Raw genomic sequence first — 21,845 nt, 5'->3', positions numbered from 1 at the left:
CCCTGGCGCCGGAGCTGCTGCTCGGCCTCATGTAGCCAGGGTCCGACGACGCGGGCGCCCTCGCCGCCATGGCCTCGGCCCCGCCCCCGGCGCGCGCGGCCCCCGTTCCTGAGGACGCCGGGCCTCGTGCGCGGCTGCTTGCAGTGCACCATGGCGGGTGGCGGCGACCAAGAAAGGAAAGAAAGGCGGAGACGAGATGGAGATTGGGGTTTGTTGGGGGTTGCGATCCTGGTGCAGACCCACACTGGCCTACTCAGCATTCTCTGCCCAGTCAGCGCCTAATCAGAATTATGGGCGCACATAAACCGCTCCAGATTACATATAAATCGCTAAGGGGGTTATTAACCCGGTTTGAGTAATTTCAGGGTGTTATTTATCCCGGTTTTGAGTTTAGGGGGGTATGTATGTCAAAGAGTAGATTTGAGGGTGATTTGTATACTTCTTTCATCTATATATAATTGCTTTGCTAGGCGGCCTGGCTAATTAATCAGTGGGCATCTGCTTCATCGCCGCTGCCGGTACGCAATCAAACCGACACTCCTAGGCCCTGTTTGGTTCATAAGTCCTAGGGCTTTTTCTAGTCCCAACTAAAAAGTCCCTAGTCCCTAAAAAATCTTTCCCTGTTTGTTTTCAGAGACTAAAATGTCCTTAATCCCTTTCTAGAGGTTATTAAATGACCATGTTGCCCTTAGTATATAGAAAAATAACAATCAAACAACACCATGGGGGGCGGGCCAATGGGTGCATGGAGGGGCATTGTTGGAAAAGTCCCAAAAAGACTCTCCTTGAGAGTCTTCTTCATTTAGTCCCAAATATCTAGTTTAGTCTCTAAAAGTCCCTATCGTTTGATAAAAAAAATCTTTAAGAGAGACTTTTTTTTAATCCCTACATAAAAAAGTCCCTAGAAACAAACACCCCTATAATTTCTTTGCTAGGCGGCCTGGCTAATTAATCAGTGGGCATCTGCTCCATCGCCGCCGCCGCTACGCAATCAAACCGACACTCCTAATTAATTGACTACTTAATTTGACCTTTTTTTTGCTGGGGAATTTGGCAATGAGACTGACGACGGTCCATTTACCCTTGAGTTTTGTCTCTAGTCAAAATTTCTAAACGTTGACCAAGTTTACAAAAACAATATTAGCATCTACAGTAACAAATCAATACAGTTAGAATCATCATTCAATATATTTGCATACTATATATTTTTTTACTGTGAAAGTTTAGATTGTTTTAGATAAACTTGGTCCAACTTTATACAGTTTAATTTAGGTCAAATCTAATATGCCAAATAAATAAAAACAAAGAGAGTATAAATATCTATGACTAGTAGGCCCCGCATATCGGCACGAAGGAAAAATCAACGCCATGGGAATTTGAATTACCGCCCTCACGCTTGGGACAGGTTGTGCTACCCACTCCACAACTGTATTTCTTATCTCTAGTAATGATGACGGTGCTTATTATTTTGTAAAGGAACACGTTCGTCGGTTTCAAATCGGCTGCAGCCCATTTTGCACATGTTAGTGTTTTTTATAGAAATTTGTAAAATTATAATCACAGTAATAAAAATAAATTTCCAATATTTATGTATTATAAATATTATGCGTACAAATAAAATAACTAATTAAAAAAATGTTCACGTGATTTTAAAATATCCACTTTTTTACATGTGTATTATATTGAAACCATTTAGTAAATACAAAAATTGTTTACCAATGTAAACATTTATACCCTATGGATTATATTTAAATTATACTTATGAATACATTTTTTTTACTAATATTAACTTGTGGCATATATTCATCATTTCTATATAATTGAAATATAGTCAGGAGTAAATAGTAAATTGAATTAAGATTTTAGATCTGAATGATCATGCATCTGAAAGTTGGAACGAACAAGTCTTGGTAGAATTATTTTCATCTCCCAATGGATATTGATGCAATCCACAAAATATCGATTAGCACACGGCATCAAGATGACTTTTGGCCTGGTTCCATGAATAGAAAGGAAGTTTTACTATTCATTCGTTCTACATAATGTTTATAACAACGAAGAAATTTAGAGAGGACTGGTTGGAGGGAAGGACGAGTTCAGGCTTAAAGAAGAGTCAGGAGTGTTGGTTATGGCTATGGAAAACAAAAGCTCCATCAAAGGTTCGGGTGTTCGCTTGGAGACTGGTTCGGCAATTGCTGCCCACGGGAGAGGTGCTTCGTCACGTAAACATGGCTAGAACAGTGAGATGCACAATCTACCAGGGCTGAGGACATGTGGGTGTTTGGTTGATTGTACAATGGCTAGATGTGTATGGGCACTATCGGACTCAAAGCTTACTAGTTTCACTCAGCTGGAGCAAGGATCCGACTACATCTCAAATTTCAGAGAGGATGGAAGCTCGTCCATGGAGAAATGAGAAACATGAGGAAGGAGACTAAAGTGAAGGAGGTTGTAGCCGTCCAATCCAAGCCAAGTTGTTGTAGCCAACCCCCTCCCGCCTCCTGTGGCTTTCGAGAAGCCCAAGCCCAGTTGAGCATGGGAAGCGTACTACCTGCCGTAGCAGGGCACGGGGCATTTATTGATAGAGGCGAATAGCCAGCCGTGGCGTACAAAATGGGGACGATCGCTACGTTGAGGATGTGAGGAAATTGGGTACTTGGATGGGAATCGCCGGAGGATAGAAAGCCCTCAAAAAACCCTAGGGGAGACGGAAAATATTAGATGAATGGAATTTGTGGGAACAATTTTGGTTGGCTATAGGGCAGCGATGAGTACGTGATAAATGGGCTGGTCCATTAATCTAGTTGTTCCCCTTCATCAGTTTTTTGGACTGTTTTATTTATTTGTTTCAGGGTTTTATCCGCACTTGTTTTGCTCTCTTTTTTCATTGGTTCCATTTTCGTTTTTGTTCTATTTTTTGCGATTGTTTCTAAAACTTTTATGCAAATTTGTGACCTTTTTCAAATTCATGAACATTTTTGCAATTGTTTTTCAAATTATGAATCTTTTTCAAATTCATCAACAAATTTGGAAATTTTTAAAAAAACATAATTTTTTTCAAATTTACAAACATTTTATTTAAATAAAAAAATAAAAATCAAGGTATTTGAAAATTAATGGATTTTTTGTTCAAATTCATGAACTTTTTTTCCCCAAATTGTTGATGATGTTGTTTATGGTTATGTAGCGTGCGTGCGTTGGTTGGGAAAAAGATAGATGTTGATGACGTCAGTGTATGCCCTAGTGTGAACTCAGGAAGGGGATCTCATTCTCATTCTCATCTGAGGGGATCTCATCTTCATCTTCTTCTTCTTCTCTCCTCTTGTCTCGTAGGCAGAGCAGAGCAAGAGCTTACTCTCAACCAAGGTGAGGAAAGTGTGGATCGAATCGAACCGAACCCAATCCTAAGCAAGCGGCCGGAAGGAAGGAAGGGGATGGCGATGGCGCTGTTGAAGGTGTATGCGGACCGGCTGTCGCAGCCGTCGCGCGCCATCATCATCTTGTGCAAGGTCAACCGGATCGACTTCCAGGAGCTCACCGTGGATCTCGCCAAGGGACAACACCGCGCACCAGAGTTCACCAGTAAGTCTGTCTCTTTTTCTTGATTTCCTTGTTGACTTCTTTCCTTGTTGATTTCCTTCCTTGTTGATTTGCTTGCTTCAGAAATCAACCCCATGGCACAGGTCCCAACAATCGTCGATGGAAGATTCAAACTATTTGAAAGGTATTTCTCTCTGTATGCTACTAGTTGCGTTTTTATTTGAATGAAAGGTCTCCCAACTGCTGCTGCTGCTGCTCCTTGATATATAGTGATAGTGTTGTTCAATCTCACTACCCTCATACTCATGCTCTCTCTCAAGCTCTACTAATCTCACTCACTCATTGCACAGTTTTACATCCTTTGCGCCTACTCTACTAATTACTATGTTTCTTCTTCCTGTCAGCCATGCCATTCTGAGGTATCTTGCCACCGTCTTCCCCGGGGTTCCAGATCACTGGTAAGTTCCTTCCCTTCCCTAACCTAACCTTGCCTTCCTCTCTCACAAGTCACAACTACTGCTACTGCTACCACTACTACTACTTACAGTATGAGTTACTGTATATGACCCAACCCATGGGAATTCACTTTATTCACTCTCTTATCAACTACGTAAATAATTAACGACTTTTAGAACTGCTGCTGGAGTTGTATCATGTCACAGGGACAGGGCTACACATGGATCATTCGCATAATTATTTTGCTCTCACAAGGGCTACATTTATTCTTTCATTGCCCCGTTTCGTTTCGTTTCTTTTCTTTTCTTTAAGGACGGCTACTACTTGATTCATAGTCTCAACTCATCATTTTATTACTTGTTTTCTCACATGACATATACATATATAGGTACCCTGCTGACTTATTTACCAGAGCAAAACTCGAGTCTGTCTTGGATTGGCACCACTCTAATCTGCGCCGTGGTGCAGGTCACAACCCCTCCCCTCCCCTCCCCTCCCCTATTTTATCCTTCTTGCATAGCATAATAATAATACTAGCTTCCATTCAAGAGACGAGATTGATTGATGGATCCTTGCATGCATATGCAGCAACCTATGTACTGCACACCGCGTTGGGTCCTGCTCTCGGTCTCACACCGAATCCTGAAACCGCAAAAGAGGCCGAGAAGTTGCTGTCGCGATCACTGGGAACGATCGAAACCGTGTGGCTCAAAGGCGATGCCAAATTCTTGAATGGCAACCCCCAGCCATCAATCGCAGACCTCAGCCTCGTGTGCGAGATAATGCAGCTGGAGGTATGATGTTTTTGTCTCTCAGCTTGTAAGAAGATGTGTGTGCCGTCAGCTCAAGTAGAGTTTCTCAAAGTGGAATTTCGTATTTGCAGGTTGTTGGTGACGAGAGGCGTGACAGAATTCTGGGACCTCACGACAAGGTGCGCGCTTGGATGGAGAATGTGAAGAAGGCCACCAGCCCTCATTTTGATGAGGTCCATGAGCTCATCTTCAAACTCAAGGCGCGCTTGAACCCAGCATCCAAGCTCTGAATACATGGATCCTCCTACATTTACCCAATTCTTCTTTCTTCTTGGGATGAAAACCAAGTACTAGCATCCATGTACTGTACGATGAAAGAAAGAAATAAGGAACAACAAGAACCTTGATGCTTGATGCTTTGCTTGTGCTGTAAATCTTCTTGTGTACAAAACTCACCTTGCTGTTCTAGTGCTGTACGTGCCCCCTTACATTTTTGTACTCCCTCCGTAAAGAAATATAAGAGCGTTTAGATCACTACTACAGAGGTAGTGATCTAAACGCTCTTATATTTCTTTACAGAGGGAGTACATTTCAACATGGAGTGAGTAAGCAACACTACAATTTGTTCCATCCAGCTCTCTTTACTCAACAAAACTCAAGTTTGATTTCATTAACGTAACGTACAGAGCAAAACGGGCTTATTATTCCATTCCATTCCATGGAACCAACCTCTGCTACGTCACCTTCGGTATGTTCATATTCATTTACAACAACACCCAAAATGTACACATTACAGCATCATGCAAAATGTCATCTGAAATTTATTCCTCCTTCCTATGGCTCCTCTCTCTCTCTCTCTCTCTCTCTCTCTCTCTCTCTCTCTCTCTCTCTTCTTCGGCTATAAATTGTCTGGTCTCACATACACAACACGTGAAGCTTTCTTTACCAGCCAGCAGCTAGTCTGTCTTGAATCTGTGCACAAGCTTCTCCAAGCCATCTTTGCACTCCTCCACGACCTTCTTCGACCTGTCCCCGACGCTTGAACCAAACGCCTTGGCTTCTGATGACACATTCTTTGCCTTTGAGGCTGCAGCAGCCCCAAGATCTGCGCACCCTTGCCTTGCTTCCGCCGCTCGCTGCTTTAGGCTTGAGATCAAGGACCTCACGTATTGCATTACTCTCTCCAGGGCATGGCTGGATCGCACTTTCATCTCACCAGCAAACGACTTGAGCTTCTCCAGCAACGACTCCGCCCGGTTGATTGCCTCGTCGACTGGGTGTTCTTTGCCAGCATTAGCCCATGTCACTCCGGCCGATGCGTCGTCCTCAAGCCCTGCTTCAACGACAACTTTGATTCCCTGTCGCTCCCATTGGTTCCGGGCCTCCTCGAGTGCGCGAGCATGCTCCCTGGCCTTCTTTGCTTCATCCTCTGCCCAAGCCCTGGTTATTCAACATGTGTGCATTTGTTAATTTGATTTGATGCATGGTGGCAGTAGTAAGATGTATGTACTCATATTAAGTACATCACCAAACAAATTAGAGATGGGTTCAGTGTATCGCCAAACAAATGTATTGCAGAGGAAATCTCAAAAAAGTATCTTAATTACCTGGCCATAGACAAAGCCTTCCTTTCAACTTCAAGCTCGTACTGAAGTTGCACAGCAGCCTGGTTTTCATTCTCGATTTCCTTTTGAAGTTTCTCAATCCTGTTCTTCTCAAAGTTGATCTCGACCTTCTTGCTCAGCACATTCTGCAGCTGCTCCTCTACTTCACACCTCAACTTTGAAAGAACTTGTATTTCAGATTCGACGGTAGCTCTGCCCCTAAGCAGAGCATTCTTTTCCTCCTCTCTCTCTGCTCTCAACTTGTCCAATTCAGCCCTGGCCTCTTCAGCCAGCTTTTCAAGGGTCTCTATTTTTTCCTTTTCCCTTGTAAGCTCCCTTTCAAAACTTGCATTAATTTGTTTCTCCACCTCAGCGACCAATGCCCCATGAGCGTTCACAGCCGCTTCAGCTATTTTATCTGCTTCAATACGAGCAAGCTCCTCCATAACCACTTCAGCATAGTCACCAGTTGAAAGTGCCAGGGCAGCTTGTCCTTTTGTCACAGGTTTGTCTGGCTGGAAAAGTCTTGTAAAACCTTTAAGAAGATGAGTTTTAGCGATCGTCCATGAGCCAAAAAGTGAGCAAAATTTTATAAAAAGAAAGACTACCGAATGCAAGAGCCGTGATGCTCTGGTCTTCAGCACCCAAGTCAGCCACCAAAGCAGGCCATGCAGCTGTATCAATTTTATCAATGTCTATGTAGCCGGATGTCTTGTACAAAGACTGGTCATGCAGAGAGTGCTAATATCAGCATAACCAGATGGTTTCAAGACAGATAATTATGGAAGATATTATTAACTTTTTTATATCCTTACATTTTTGTCAACTTCAGGTAGTTGCCTTTTATCCAAAGCCATCTTCCAACTCACAAGGTCTTGACGTGACAAGGGACTGAAACAAGGACAGATGATTAGTAGCTAGACACAATAAACGCACGCACACATACAGCACGCAGAGAGTCAAGTGGATGCGTGGAACAAGACCATTACCTGTCCGGGGAGAAAAAGTAATGGTTGTCCTGAATGTTTTCAGCGATGTTCATATCAGATCTTGAAAGCTTGCTAGAAATTAACCCTGCTTCTGCCAGTCCTGAGGGTACATTTACATAGATGAGGCTAAAATTCAGCAGTGATGATTTATTGATTCACTCATGCTTGCATAAACAAGATAAACTGTGATAACAATCTTTCCATTTCTCACCTTGTATAAATGGAAAATCAGGATCTTCAGTGGTGACGTCATCAAATGCAAGTTCAGACACGTTCTCGATGTACATTGCTGGATAAACTTTTGAGTAAGTGTTCCTGCGGTTGCAAACCAGATCAATAATAAACTAGTTAAATGGAAGAAATCGCTCAGGAGGCCAGATTGGATTTACAGGGGAAAAAAAAAGTGAACTCCTGCCGCTACTTCTTATTTCTATTATGTAACAGGCAATATCCACAGAAACAGTTAGCAATAAGAAATAAACTAGTGATACAACATTACTGAAATAAATAATCAAGAGGATGAATCATTCAAAAGACAGAAATGAGACTTGGGATTTTCTCTCAAGGAACAAAGACAGAAGCGGGATGCAGCAATATCCGGAAGGTGAAGATGCATCAAGGAGAAGTATGTACCTCGAAAGGGAATTGCTTGCAACTACCAACCATCGAGCGTATTCACGTCGGGTACACAAATCACCAGCTCGAGCATCAGGTTCAATCACCTTGAAAGAGAATAAAAGTTGAAGAAAGAATTCCATATAATTCCCTAGAGAGTGTACTCAGTAAGTTGTCTCTGTAACAATCAGCCCCATACTACAGCTTACGTTGTGCAAATGAGATGGGGGTTTTCCCTAGAGAAAGTTGTAACGATTTCAGCGAAAGCAGCAAGGCATGATTCAACATATAATAGGGTAGTTTAACTTATCTAGAGACAGAAGCCACTATAAGCTCAAAACCCTGATGAGGAAGCCAATAATATATATATATATATATATATATATATATATATATATATATAGGTTCAGGGCCACACAGAGATTTTCTGTTTCAAATAAAATTCTAGAACTAGCGAATGATGCTTGATCTAACAAGAACCCTTATCCAGGAGATACAAGAAACAATGAATGGTGTTCCTGAAAAAAGAGAAGAGATGCTGAACTGAATATATACATGTAAAAAAGAAATACCTTTAGAAGTTGCAGCGCGGCCAATGCATTTCCCTGGGTAGGGTCAACTGCCGCTGGAACCACAATGTGGCCAGCAGGCACCTGTAAAGCTGCAGAGAGCAGAGAGGGAGCAGGAATTCCAATTCCAGAAGAGAAAGGTTTGGCATTTCGTCCTTGATCCTGGTCTGATGCTGGGTCTTGTATCGCCTTTCCTTGGTTAGCGTCTTGAGTGGGTAAGTCATTCGAGCCCGATGGAAGCATCCGGTCAGTGCTTCCATATGCCACATAATCAGGAAAAGTGGATGCAGAAGAAATTCCATCTTGAGTAGAAGAAAGTTGAGGATTCTGCTCTGTATCTTGTAAATGTTTAACCTCAGCCACAGCGTCGGATATTTGCACAACATCACCGGACTCGAGCACCATAATATCTGAAGTGAAAGTAGTATCCTGGTTTTCTGGCAAAGTGGGTTCAGAGTCCAATAATAATAATGCGTCCTCAGAGGTTGGATCATAAGCAGGGACCAAAGATTGAGGTGAATCAGTCACAGGAGTGTCATCTTGTGAAGCAATGTATTTATCGGTGGTCGGATCTAGGTGACTGCTGCCGCGATCCAGATCCAATTGGTGGTTGTCCATGTCATCATGTTGAGCTGCTTCCTCGGGTATTTTGTCGTCTGTTTGTAGATTATTAGGCAATGGCGTTGCCTCACTAGTGGCATCCAGGGTATCATCGGCTGGTGACAAAGCCTGAGCAGCAGCAGCGTCAGCGTCAGCTTCTTCTTGCTGGTCAGGAGTAGTATCGGCCGTTGCCTCAGTGTGTGTGGGCAAAAAGGTTTGGATGGGTGCCTTTGATCCTGCATATATGTATATATGTAGAAAGAGAAAGAAATGTCAGAGAGTGATTGAAGGGAGGAAGGAAGGAAGGAGAAGATTTGGGCATCATCAACAACAAGTGAAGTGCAGTAGAGTAGGTTATTGGTTTACCTGTGGGTCTGAGTGAGATTGCTGCGAATGTGACGCCGGCGAGGAAGAGGAGGCCAGCAAGGGCAGGTCCAACAAGGCCTGCGTTTGCATTTGCATTTGCATTTGAATTTGATTCAGGCCAGTAGTGAGAGAATGTTGGACAAGGAAGGGGGATTGGATTAATGCTATACTATACTATGCTAGACCAGAGTAGTACTGTAATTGTAATGGAGAAGGTCGTCTTCTTGTTCCATATCTACTACTCTATATATCTATCTACTCCTCTGGTTTGCTTTAGCAGCTAAGAACGAAAGAAAGAAAGAAAGAAATGATATTTATTAGCGTATTGTGAGTCACCTACCTCCGAATGGCCCTCCTCCTGAATCAGCAGCAGAATCCTTATTGTCTTGGTCCGACCAGCCGGCGAAGGAGTCGTCGGCTTCGGCTTCGGGATCCGGGGAAGGGGAAGGGGATGCTTGGGCCCGGAGGCGGAGAGGGAGGCGGAGGTGGGGGCGTCCGACTTTGGGAAACACGACTAGGGCGGGGCGGCGGAGGAGGTGGAGCTGGAGCGAGCAGCACGCCGGAGACGGAGACGGAGAAGCGGCGGCGAGGCTGGACGCCATCACCACCTCACCTGACCTGACCTGACCTGACCTGCCCTGCCCTGCCCTGACCTGACCTGACCTACCGACGACGACGGCGAGACCCGACCCCAAGCGAGCGGCTGAGACGACCCACACCACATACACAAGTACTCCACAACACACGGGACGGGAGATGGGCCTCCTTCCTCAACAAACCTCTCCATTTGGGCCGGCCCAGCACCTGGCTAAACGGGCCTCTCGCGGAACCAACCAAATTCTCTGGATAGCCCAAGCCCATACTGGATATCCTCAAGCCATCCGTCTGCTCTGCTTTAGTGAGTCTTGCCTTGTCCCTCCCTTACAAAAAAAAAAACATTTGGAGTTTCAAGACACGCATCATCTATGTCTTTTACCATCAACTCCGATTCTTCCTGCCCTCCAATAGTATGTCACCCCACCGAATATTTCTCCCACCGCAAGTTCCTCATTTCCTTTTTCTTTTCCATACAATCGTAGCAAAGGATATGATAGGATAGGGTTCCACTATCAAGAAAAAAGAAACAACGGAATAGCAAAAGTATAAAACAAAAACATTCGCCAGCTTACCAGTCAAGAAGGAATTTGGAGGAATTCAAGCCTAATCTCAACCTAGCTAGTAGCATATACTAGATACATAGACTAGCAATATTGTGTTGCGATTAAGGAGGCTAATCAAAGAAAGACGCTTGGACAAAGTTTGGTTGACAAGAACAAGATACATCGATTTTATTTTATTTTATTTTAGTAGAAAATAAGCTAGTGTCGACAAGCATTATTTTATTTTACTTTATCCCTGCAATGCAAAAAGTAAAAAAGCAAGACAAGAAACTATGAGCCAGGCAGGCAGCAGGTGCTCTCTGTCGACAGGTAAAGTATACATTTTATTTCCTTGATGGGAAGTAAAGTAGTACTCCGTAGTAGAAAGATAGATGAGGAGGAGCACCCATGAATTTCACTCCAGTCGACAGACCACCAAAATCAAATCAAGTTTGGCAGGCACTCACTGCATGCAACGCACACGCACACGCACATCTGCTATAAAAACACGACGCAACACTCAAGCAGTCTGTACACCACACCACCAAGAGAGATCACTCACTCCACCTGAATGAATCCCATGGCCAAATGTTGCCCGCTGCTCCTCCTCTTCCTCTTGTCGTTCCTCTCGCCCGAGGCGCGCGCGACCTCGTGCCACCCCGACGACCTCCACGCGCTATGGGGCTTCACCGCGAACCTCAGCAGGGGGGGCGCCCTCCTTCGCGCCGCGTGGTCCGGCGCCGCATGCTGTGGCTGGGATGGCGTGGGCTGTGACGGTGCCACCGGCCGCGTCACAGCGCTGCGCCTCCCCGGACGTGGCCTCGTGGGGCCCATCCCAGGAGCCTCCCTCGCAGGCCTCACGCTGCTGGAGGAGCTCGACCTCGGCTACAACAGCTTGCGCAACATCTCAGGGGTGATCACCGTGCTGCGTGGGTGCCAGAACGTCACCATACTAATTCTCACCAAGAATTTTGACGGTGAGGAGTTACCGACCGATGGTATTATTGGTGGGTTCAAGAGCCTCGTGGTGCTGGATCTTGGTGATTGTGCTCTTAGGGGCAGGGTTCCGGAATGGTTGTCTCAATGCAAGAAAATGAAGGTGCTTGACCTGTCCCGCAACCAATTGGTTGGCGCCATTCCGTCGTGGATTGGTAGGCTTGACCATCTTTGCTACTTAGATCTCTCCAACAATACATTAGTTGGCGAGGTACCCAAGAGTTCTAAGGGCCTCAACATCTCTGGGTGTTCATCGGGCATCAATTTCACGAATATGACATTTTATCTGAAGCGTAGCGGAATAAGCAAACATCGCCGACAACGCAAGCATACCCCAAATGTCATAGCTGGGACCAATAACGTTGTCAGATCTGGAAGCAACAATGTTATGGCCGGGAACGACAATACTGTAATATTTGGGAATGACAACGCCGTATCCGGGAGCTATCAGGTCGTATATGGGTATAACCATGTTGTAACTGGGGATCATCACGTCGTATCCGGGAGCAACCATGCCGCGTCTGGGAGCCACCATGTCGTGATTGGGAAACACAATATCGTATCTGGGACCCACAATGACGTAGGTGGGAGCAAAAATATCGTATCCGGGAGTAAAAATGTTGTATCTGGGAGCCACAATACCGTGTCCGGTAAGAACCATTTTGTAACTGGGCACAACAAAGTCGTAACCTGAGGTTAATGACTGTACACATCATAGTATAAGTGCGCGTGTTGCCGCGTCCGTCCGTTTCATGGTGTCAGAAGTACTATCATGCATGATCCCAAAAGAATAAATAAAGACACTCATATATTCAGGGCAAAACTGATGTATCAAGAGTTTTAATACTAGCTGGTATGACATATCCAAATTAAACTTATGTATGTATGTATGTATGTCTCACGAGATTATACTTTTTCCTAGGTTATGCTTTGCTGCAAATCCATGCATGCCGGCGTGCCATATCTTTTGTCCATGCACTACACTGCACTAGACGCATTCCATATTCTTCTTCTCACTGTATGTACGTACGTCCATGATAGCTGTCCATGCATCGATCCCACACGTCTTTGGCCGTCTGGTCGAATGCAAATTACAAATCAAAGATACCTATGACAGCCGCGCCGAGAGAATATCCACGTTGAAACTATCTTTTGAAGTTTTGAAGCTATAAAAAATGTTGCATGTCAAAGAGATGCTTTATATAGACATGTTAAATTCCAAGTTCAAATACAATACAAATTTATCAACTAGGACCAACAACTTAACCATCACCCAAATGTCATACAGTAACTAGGACCAACAACGTTGTCAGATTTGGACACAATAATGTCGTATCCAGGAACGACAACACTGTCATATTTCAGAACGGCAATGGTGATCAAATGTACAAAGGGAGTTCGAAATGAGTGAACCGTTAGGGGTACGGACTGGCGACTGTGTTGGCGACCGCGTGCTTTCGCCGGTGCGTGCTGCGGGAGGGGCATCACCGGAGGGTTGGACCTTGGTTCGCCGCGGGGCGGGGTCGCCTAAGGCGCGCTCGTCGGCTTTGCGTGCTGGTTCGTCGCCGGCGGGGGTTGGGGCCTACCGCAATCGCTTTTGGGCGTTATCGGCGGCGGAATTGGAAGATGAAGACGAGGGGGACGATCACGTGGTGCAGATGCGTGCGGTGCCGGCGGGTCCGTCGATCGGCGACTTTGTGGCCTTCGCGGCAGACGCGCGCGGCCTGGGAGCGGAGCGAGGGCGGCGCTTTGTGCCGGAAGGGCGCGGTTCCAGGGCCATGGCTCTGCGCATTTGGCAACCTTCGGCGGTGCAGTGCGCGGTCGCAAGCGAGGGGGTAGCATCAACAGCGGCTCGACACATCAGATCATGGCGGCGGCAAGCCTGGTGGTGGACAGGGCAGTGCCGTCCAGGGAGGACTAGCCGTGCCTGCCGGCCCCTCCGTCCCCCGCGCCGGCGGCGGCGGCGTCGGGTGGTCGGACGAGACCGCGGTCCCCACTGGTACCTAGGGTTGGTTCAGTCGGGCCGTGTTCGGTTGGGCCTGGGCCGGCTGGCTCCTCTTGTCTTGGGTCGGGCGTGTTTGTCGGGACGGGACCAGAGTTAGACCTGGTTGTGTTTCCTCATGGGCCCCCAAGGCCCGGGACGCCTCGGCCTGCCTCACGCCCTGTCTCTGGCTATATATGGTTGGGACGCGGCTGTCTGGACCCTAGTTTAGGGTTTCCAGCCACTGCTAGTGAGGTGCGGCGCCTCGCTCACTCCGCCCGCACCCTCCAGATCTCACTCCCCTCCCCCTCTCCACAAATCCTTCGCGGCGGTGGTGATGGGAGATCGGCGTGCGGACAAGCGCCCCATGGAGGTCTCAGATCCGAAGGCGGAGCGGCGTCGTGAGCGTGAGCTGTGAGACAAGGCAAAGCGCGCGATGCGGGAGCGTGCGGATGGTCGGGAGGTCAGGGCCGAGCGCGGCGGTTCCCGTGACCATGACGGGCACGAGGGGGATTGGGGTCCTCCTCCCTCGTGGTGGAACCAGCAGCAGGAAAGAAAGAAAGAAAGAAGAAGGTCAACCAGCGACGGCGTGAGCTCGAGAGGAAGCCGGAGGCACATCCATACTGTGGTGGGGGGCCATGGTGACCCGATGGCCAAGAAGCCGCGGGCGGCTGCAGACCCATTAGCGGTATCTTTTCCCTCCTCCTCCAAGGGCACGGCGGAGGAACCCATTCCGGTGGAAGAGGTGCCCGACGTGGAGTGCTTCAAGTGCGGACGCCTCGGGCACTACCAGTCCAAGTGCAAGTTCCCTCCCCTTTGTGTGCTGTGTAAGGAGGAGGGCCATGCGTATGCGCACTGCCCGACGAGGGGTCGACAGCTGCAATTACAGATCATGGTGAGCGCCATCTCCGGCGAGGATTTCTTCTGCTTGGAGTTCGACAAGGAGGCCAAGGGTGAGTTGCCTGTGGACGCTCGGATTGAGAATGCGGCCATCCTATCTGCTGAGCCAGGGAGGCTCAATCTCCGCATCCTCAAGCAGGAGCTGCAACACATGGTGACCGGATCTTGGGATTGGCAAATTACTCAGGTGGGCGACAACGATTTCTTGGTGGTCTTTCCTTCAGCAGATCTTCTGCACATGGCAAAAACTAGTGGGAAGCTTTTCCTCTCGATCAACGACATCACGGCCTCGGTCCGGGATATGCTACATGAGGAGCTGCAGCCGGTGGCCATGCCAGAGACTTGGGTTCGATTGCACGGCATTCCAAAGAAACACAGGCATGAGGACCGCATCAAGGAAGGGTTCCGGATGCTAGGTCGCCCGATTGTGGTGGATGAACTGTCCCTCATCAGGTTGGGGCCTGTGAGGATGAAGTTAGCTTGCAAAGCTCCGGAGAAATTGAATGGATTTGTGGAAGTGTGGTTCAATCATGAAGGTTACCAGATCAAGGTGGAACGTGAGGTTCTGCCCAAGCGTGGGGGAGACCGTGCGATGAATGTCTATGATCCTCCCAACCCCGCCAAAAGACCCACCTGGCAATGGTGGCGCACGGCCCTCGGGTAGCGCCCCGCCCAAGGGGGCGACCCCTGGTCCTGAACCTCAGGGCGAGGCTCGGGCGCCTGCCAAGGCTTCTGACGGCGACACCAAGATGCAGGACACGGGAGAAGAAGGAGATGACAGCCAACATGATTATTCTATAGACACGGAGACTTGGGACAAGCTGGGTGCGATTTCCACTGATTCGGGTGCCTTGGGAGTGGCGACCCAGGATACGGCGGTGATTGTTCCACCACTGGCCAGATCCCTGGCGCTGTCCTTTGACGAGTATGGATCCAACATCTCGGCCCTGTAGCTGGCGCAGACGGAGACTCAGGAGGTGGTTGGGGCCATTGTGGTTGCGGACCCGCCGTCAACTCTTGTTGTGGCACCGGGGGCCGATTCTAGATGCGTTGTGGACTCCGACCTGACCCCTGCCAACAAGCGTGGTTCCAACAGTGCGGGGCGTCAGGCTAAGAAGACGGCTGGGAGGAAGCCGGTCTCCGAGAACGTGGTGTCGGTGGCGGTGGCGATTCTGGGTGGCGAGCTAGGGGCGACGTTGGGCACGGCACAAGTGGGTAGCAAGGCCAGGCGCTCCAAGGCTACTCCGGTGACGCAGCGGGCTCCCAGCGTCCGCGCCAAGGCCAAGCTAGGAGAGCTAACGTCGATGGAAAGCGCCAAGCTGCGGCTCGCTGACAAGAACCTGGAGGCCGCAGGTAACCCCTTACCCTCTTATCGTATCTTGAATGCTTTTACGGACGATCAGCTTGCTAGCATTTTGGACGATAATGGCGTGGCGATTAGCGATCCTTGTAGCGAGATTATTTCGCTGGTTCATGCACGGGAGGAAGCACATGCCATGCTTGCGGCAGCGGCTGCACGCTGTGTCGACCCGAACCAAAGTGCCACCGTACCGGTTGCAGCTGGTAGTGAGGCAGAGCCCGATGAGGAGACAAAGGCTACGGAGGCCTCTGTTCTTCCTTCTTCCAGCCGGATTCCGGCGCGGAAGCAAGTGGCGAAAGCGGTGACATCCAAGGGGGTGCGCCTTCGCAATCGTATTATTTAGATGCGTTATCTTTTCTAGAACATCCGTGGTTGTGGCCAGGAGGCGTACACAACTCAAGGAATATATTGCCAAAGAGAGGATAGATGTGGTAGCGTTACAGGAAACGATCAAAGCTGACTTCTCGTTTTGTGATCTTTTGGCATTCGACCCTTTGCAGCGTTTCTCTTGGCACTGGGTGCCCTCGTCGGGCCATTTGGGTGGTATCTTAATGGGCTGTAATAATGATATCTGTGATGTATTGCAATGGGATGTTGGTGTATTTTTTCTTTCTGCTACCATTAGACACCGTGTCTCGGGCCTTTCGTGGGTGGTGGTGTGCGTTTATGGGCCTGCAGACCATTCGCGCTCTGTAGATTTCTTACATGAATTAGCTAATTTGGTAGGGGCCAAACGCGCTATCAATCTGCCCCTTATAGTAGGTGGGGACTTCAATCTAATTCGCTCGGGTGCGGACAAAAGCAACGCCAACATTGACTGGACTCGGGTGTCCATGTTCAATGCTACCATCGTGGCATCGGCGCTGCGGGAGGCAGCTCAGACCGGTGCGAGATATACCTGGACAAACAAGCAATTGTGCCTGGTCCGGAGTGTGTTGGATAGGGTATTTTTTACCCCTGAATGGAAGGCCTTATTTCCCCTATGCACACTGGTTGCTGAAACTAGCGGCTCGGACCATGTTCCGTTAATATTTTCCTCTGGGGAGGAATATATTAGACGTAGCCCTCGATTCTACTTCGAAACGACATGGTTTGAGTCCGCGGGGTTTGCACAGATGGTGTCGGATCGTTGGGATATGATCTGCAACCAGCTAGGGCCGCAACGGGGACCGGCAGAGTGCTGGAACACGGCGGCTAGAAAACTCCGGGCTTTTCTGCGTGGTTGGGGGCTAACCATGGCAGTGAATCCAAGAGGGAGCGGGCTCAAATTGTTGAGGCAATTGCTGCACTTGACTTGGAGGCCGACCTGCGGCCCTTCTCGGAGGGAGAATGGGCCTTACGTTACGACTTGGAACGCCAAGTCCTGGCCATCCTCCGGGCTGAAGAGGAATATTGGCGTCGCAGGGGAGGGATCAAGTGGGTCACCAAAGGAGACACTAATACCGGCTATTTTCATGCTTAAGCTAACGGTAGGAAACGCAAAAGTACGATCCTTAGATTACAATCCGATCATGGGCTCTTACTTACGAACGAGCTCATTGTGGCCCACATTTACGAGCTCTTCATCGGTCTGTTGGGAACGGCCGAGGAGAAAGTTCTTGGCCTCCGGGATGACCTATGGGACCCTGCCGAACGGGTCCCACAGGAGGAGAACGATGGGCTCGTCCTCTCTTTCCTTCCGGAGGAAATTGATAGCGCCTTACACGATATGAAAACGGGCATGGCGCCCGGTCCGGACGGATGGCCGGTGGAATTTTTCAAAAAACTCTGGCCTATGCTCAAACATCTTTTCTACGACATCGTGAACGGCTTCGCGTTAGGTACCGTCGACCTGTCGAGACTAAACTACAGGGCTATCAATCTGATCCCCAAGGTTAAAGGGGACGACGACATTAAGTTGTTTCGGCCTATCACTCTGATAAATGTCCCTTTCAAGATTTGTGCAGAAGCCTACGCCTCCCGCTTGGCGCCCGTGGCTCAACGGGTGATTAGCCCTAGTCAATCCGGTTTCCTCAAGCAGCGTAACATTCTTGAAGGGCCTTTAGCGCTGCTCGAAATCGTTCATGAGATAAAACGTACCAAGTCTAGAGGCATTCTCCTTAAGTTAGATTTCGAGAAGGCATACGATCGCGTGAACTGGGAGTTTGTGCGTGAGGTCCTCATCAAAAAGGGTTTTGATGTGGGTTTTGTCCATCGTATCATGCACCTCGTGAGTAGTGGACACACGACGATGACTATCAATGGTGAAATGGGCAACTTCTTTCGCAACAAACGCGGCCTTAGGCAGGGAGACCCTAGCTCTCCTTTGATCTTTAATTTTGTTGCGGATGCCTTAGCGGCTTTGATTAGCAAAGCCAGGGCTGCGGGGCATATCAAATGGTTAATCACTCACCTCATCCCCGGCGGCGTGACCCATCTGCAATACGCGGATGACACGATGTTGTTATTCGAGCCAGACGACCATAGCATTGCCACGATTAAGTTACTTCTGATTGCCTTTGAGATTCTATCGGGCCTTAAGATTAATTTTATCAAAAGCGAAGTGATCACCATAGGGATGGATGACCACGAAGGACGGAGAGTCGCAAACTTGCTCAATTGTAAGATTGGGAAACTCCCGATCGAATACTTAGGGCTCCCGATAAACCATAAGAACTTGACAATTGCCGAATGGGCGCCACTTTACGACAAAGTGGTGAATCGGGTTAGTCCGTGGAGAGGGAGGTTCATGTCTTCCGCGACTAGGTTAATTTTGACCAATTCTAGCTTATCTTCCTTGCCCATCTTTATTATAGGCATGTTCCTCCTAGCCGATGGTGTGCACGCCAAGCTGGACACGCCACGCGCCCGGTTCTTTTGGGAAGGAACCGGGACGAAACGCAAATACCACTTGGTGAAGTGGGCTGCGGTGTGCAGACCAAAGAAGTTTGGTGGTTTGGGGATCATGAATTCGAAGCTTATGAACATAGCACTACTCACTAAATGGTGGTGGCGCCTTGCCCAAAATGAGAAGGGTCTCTGGGCAGACATTCTCCGGGCTAAGTACTTCCCGGACAGCAACCTTTTTACGGCCAAGCCCAAGGGATCTTCTTTTGGAATGACTTTCAAGCGGTAAGGCCGGCGTTTGCGGTTGGGGCCCAGTTTGCAGTCAACAACGGCAAGTCCACGCGCTTTTGGCTGGACTGCTGGAAGGGGCAAACTCCGCTGTGGCAATCACACCCGGAGTTGTATCAGCTTGCCACGGACACGAACATTATGGTCGCTGACGCCCTTAGAGTGCACCCTCCGGCGATCTCCTTCTTCAGACCTCTGGAAGCAGGAGAGGCGACGGCTTGGGATACACTGGTTGCTGAGCTCGAGGGGTGGAGTCTCAGTCAGGACCATGATCAGATTGCTTGGAGGCTTACGGCTTCTCGTAAATTCTCGGTTAAATCCTTATATGAGAAACTTACGGAGGGGAATGGGCTAGATATGGCTAGGGGGCTGTGGAAGGCTGGCATTCCCCTCAAGATCAAGATCTTTTTGTGGCAAATGTTCCGCAATCACCTACCTACCTCGGATAATGTGGCCAAACGCAACGGGCCGGCTACCGGTCGAGTGCTAACTCTCGGTGGACTTTTTTGTTCGAGAAGAAACATTCAATCTATTCATCGTCTGTTGCACATTAATAATTTCAATTAGGAGGAAGGTGACGCGTTTGAACAAGTTGATATAAGAAAAACAAATCCTTGCATCAGTAGTCGGCCAGCTTAAGATAAGAAGAAGAGTCGACAAACATGAATGGGCCACAAACAAGTAAATATAAGCTAGATGAGGAAGAGGAGCTGCCACCCACAAATTTCACTCAAGAGTCGACACAGATCTTCAAGCATCGAAAAAAAAAGATCTTCAAGCATCGAAAGAAAAAGATCTTCAAGCACCAAAATCAAAATCAAGTGTGGCGGGCACTTACTTGAAGTAGTACGTGGCCTGGCCACTCACTACCACTTGCTGCAACGCACACCCTATAAGACACCATTCATCACCCTAGCAGTTTGTACAACACCAATAGAGAGCACTTGCCAATCACTCACTCGACCTCAATGAATCCCATGGCCAAATGCTGCCTACTGCTCCTCCCCATCTTCTTCTTGGCATTTCTCTTGCCCGAGGCGCACGCGACTTCGTGCCACCCCGCCGACCTTCGCGCACTGCAGGACTTTGTTAGGAACCTCAGCGGTGGGGGTGTCCTCCTCCAGGCCACATGGTTCGGCGCCGCATGCTGCAGCTGGGAAGGCGTGGGCTGTGACGCCGCCACTGGCCGTGTCACGGCACTGCGCCTCCCCAGGCGCGGCCTTGCAGGGCCCTTCCCAGGAACCTCCCTTGCAGGACTTGCACATCTCGAGGAGCTTGACCTCGGCTCCAACAACTTTCACAACATCTCAGGGGTGCTCACCGTGTTGCGTGGGTGCCAGAACCTCACCACGCTGATTCTCACCAAGAATTTTGGTGGTGAGGAGCTACTAGGCGATGGTATTATTGGCGAGTTCAAGAGCCTCGAGGTGCTGGCCCTTGGTGATTGTGCTCTCAAGGGCAGGGTTCCGGAATGGTTGTCTCAATGCAAGAAAATGGAGGTGCTTGATTTGTCCGGCAACCAATTGGTGGGCACCATCCCATCATGGATTGGTGAGCTTCACCACCTTTGCTACTTGGATCTCTCAAACAATTCATTGGTTGGCGATGCACCTAAGAGTTTGGCACTGCTAAAGGGGCTCGCCCCTGATGGGCGTTCACCGGGCATGGTTTTCACTAACATTCCATCGTATGTGAAGCATAACAGAAGCACACTCGGACGGCGACTTAACGACCTCCCAAATGTCATCACAGGGACCAACAACTTTGTAACATCTGGGAGCAACAATGTTTTATCAGGGAATGACAACACAGTCATATTTGGGGATGAAAACACCGTATCTGGGAACAACCATGCTATATATGGGGATGGGAACACGGTATCTGGGAACAACCATGTCGTATCTGGGAGCAAGCATGTTGTATCCGGGAGTAGGCATGGCGTAACTGGGAGAAGTAGTGTGGTATCTGGGTTCAACAATGGCGTATCTGGGATCAACCATGTTGTATCGGGGAGTAACAATGTCGTATCCGGGAGCAACAATGTTGTATCTGGGATGAACCATATTGTGTCTGGAAACAACAAAGTAATAACATGAGGTTAATGATTTTATAAGAGAGAGGAGGGAGGGGGAGAGATTATGCCTAGTATCTGAGGCCGATGAGATGGTTCAATAAATAAGGTACATAAGTTGCCACACAAGATGTGCCCTATGCCTCGTATAAGTTGTAGTGAGTATATGTATTGTAATAGTATGGTTTGGTTTGTATGTTAAGTTTTATTGTGTATCGAGAAGACGCGATCTTGAGTGGTTTGTTTGTTTTAATTATTGGAGCTCTGATCTCTAATATATTAATTAGATTAGATTATTCCTTGCGACCTGGGCGGTGTTGTTTGCTTTGTACTTTGCTTTGATCCATACACCAAAACAAGATAGCAGCAGCAGCATGTCCACGCCTTCAATATTCTTCTTGGGCAAACCAGTAGAAGTATTACGATCAATCACTATCCATCATATTCATATCAGCTCCAGAGCTGCTACAGCCACGCATATTCATATGAGCTCCAGAGCTGCTGCAGCCACGCAGAAACCAGTGAAAACCAGGTTGATACTATATTTTGAAATTTTTAAAAATTCTATAAAATACACTATATGTCGAAGAGATGCTTTCTACAGACATGTTAAATTCCAAGTTAAAACACAAATTTATCAACTAGGACCAACAACTTAAGCATCTCCCAAATGTCATAACTAGGACCAACAACATTGTTAGATCTAGAAGGAACAATGTTGTATCCAGGAACGACAACACTATCATATTTAAGAATGGCAATGTCAAGTCTGCGAGCAACTATGTCATCTATG

General features: G+C 48.0%; 4 protein-coding genes across 4 annotated transcripts; 3 read left to right on the top strand and 1 right to left on the bottom strand.

The window, feature by feature from the left end:
* The first annotated feature begins 3,246 nt into the window (after positions 1-3,246).
* GSTT1 (glutathione S-transferase THETA 1) lies at positions 3,247-5,216 on the top strand. The gene is made up of 6 exons (XM_048717082.2): positions 3,247-3,582; positions 3,664-3,724; positions 3,945-3,998; positions 4,385-4,464; positions 4,585-4,790; positions 4,880-5,216. Exons 1-6 carry the CDS (start codon positions 3,435-3,437, stop codon positions 5,036-5,038), a joined length of 708 nt encoding a protein of 235 aa, XP_048573039.1. The 5' UTR covers positions 3,247-3,434; the 3' UTR covers positions 5,039-5,216.
* Positions 5,217-5,388: 172 nt separating this feature from the next.
* Positions 5,389-10,202, bottom strand: LOC125553272 (uncharacterized). Its single transcript, XM_048717081.2, has 10 exons — positions 9,832-10,202; positions 9,492-9,569; positions 8,529-9,361; positions 7,975-8,063; positions 7,553-7,656; positions 7,342-7,441; positions 7,168-7,243; positions 6,961-7,075; positions 6,356-6,887; positions 5,389-6,188 (listed from the first exon to the last, which is right to left on the bottom strand). Exons 1-10 carry the CDS (start codon positions 10,091-10,093, stop codon positions 5,705-5,707), a joined length of 2,673 nt encoding a protein of 890 aa, XP_048573038.2. The 5' UTR covers positions 10,094-10,202; the 3' UTR covers positions 5,389-5,704.
* A 999-nt stretch (positions 10,203-11,201) lies between these two features.
* On the top strand, positions 11,202-12,320 carry LOC125554457 (uncharacterized). The gene has a single exon (XM_048718013.2). The coding sequence runs from the start codon at positions 11,202-11,204 to the stop codon at positions 12,318-12,320; it is 1,119 nt and encodes a 372-aa protein (XP_048573970.2).
* A 7,600-nt stretch (positions 12,321-19,920) lies between these two features.
* LOC125554456 (uncharacterized) lies at positions 19,921-21,267 on the top strand. Its single transcript, XM_048718012.2, has one exon. The coding sequence runs from the start codon at positions 19,950-19,952 to the stop codon at positions 21,075-21,077; it is 1,128 nt and encodes a 375-aa protein (XP_048573969.2). The 5' UTR covers positions 19,921-19,949; the 3' UTR covers positions 21,078-21,267.
* Positions 21,268-21,845: the final 578 nt, after the last annotated feature.

Source organism: Triticum urartu, chromosome 4A (assembly GCF_056163025.1).
Source record: "Triticum urartu cultivar PI428250 chromosome 4A, HENAU_Tu73, whole genome shotgun sequence".
Lineage (NCBI taxonomy): Eukaryota > Viridiplantae > Streptophyta > Magnoliopsida > Poales > Poaceae > Triticum > Triticum urartu.
This window is presented reverse-complemented; position numbering and strand designations above follow the sequence as displayed.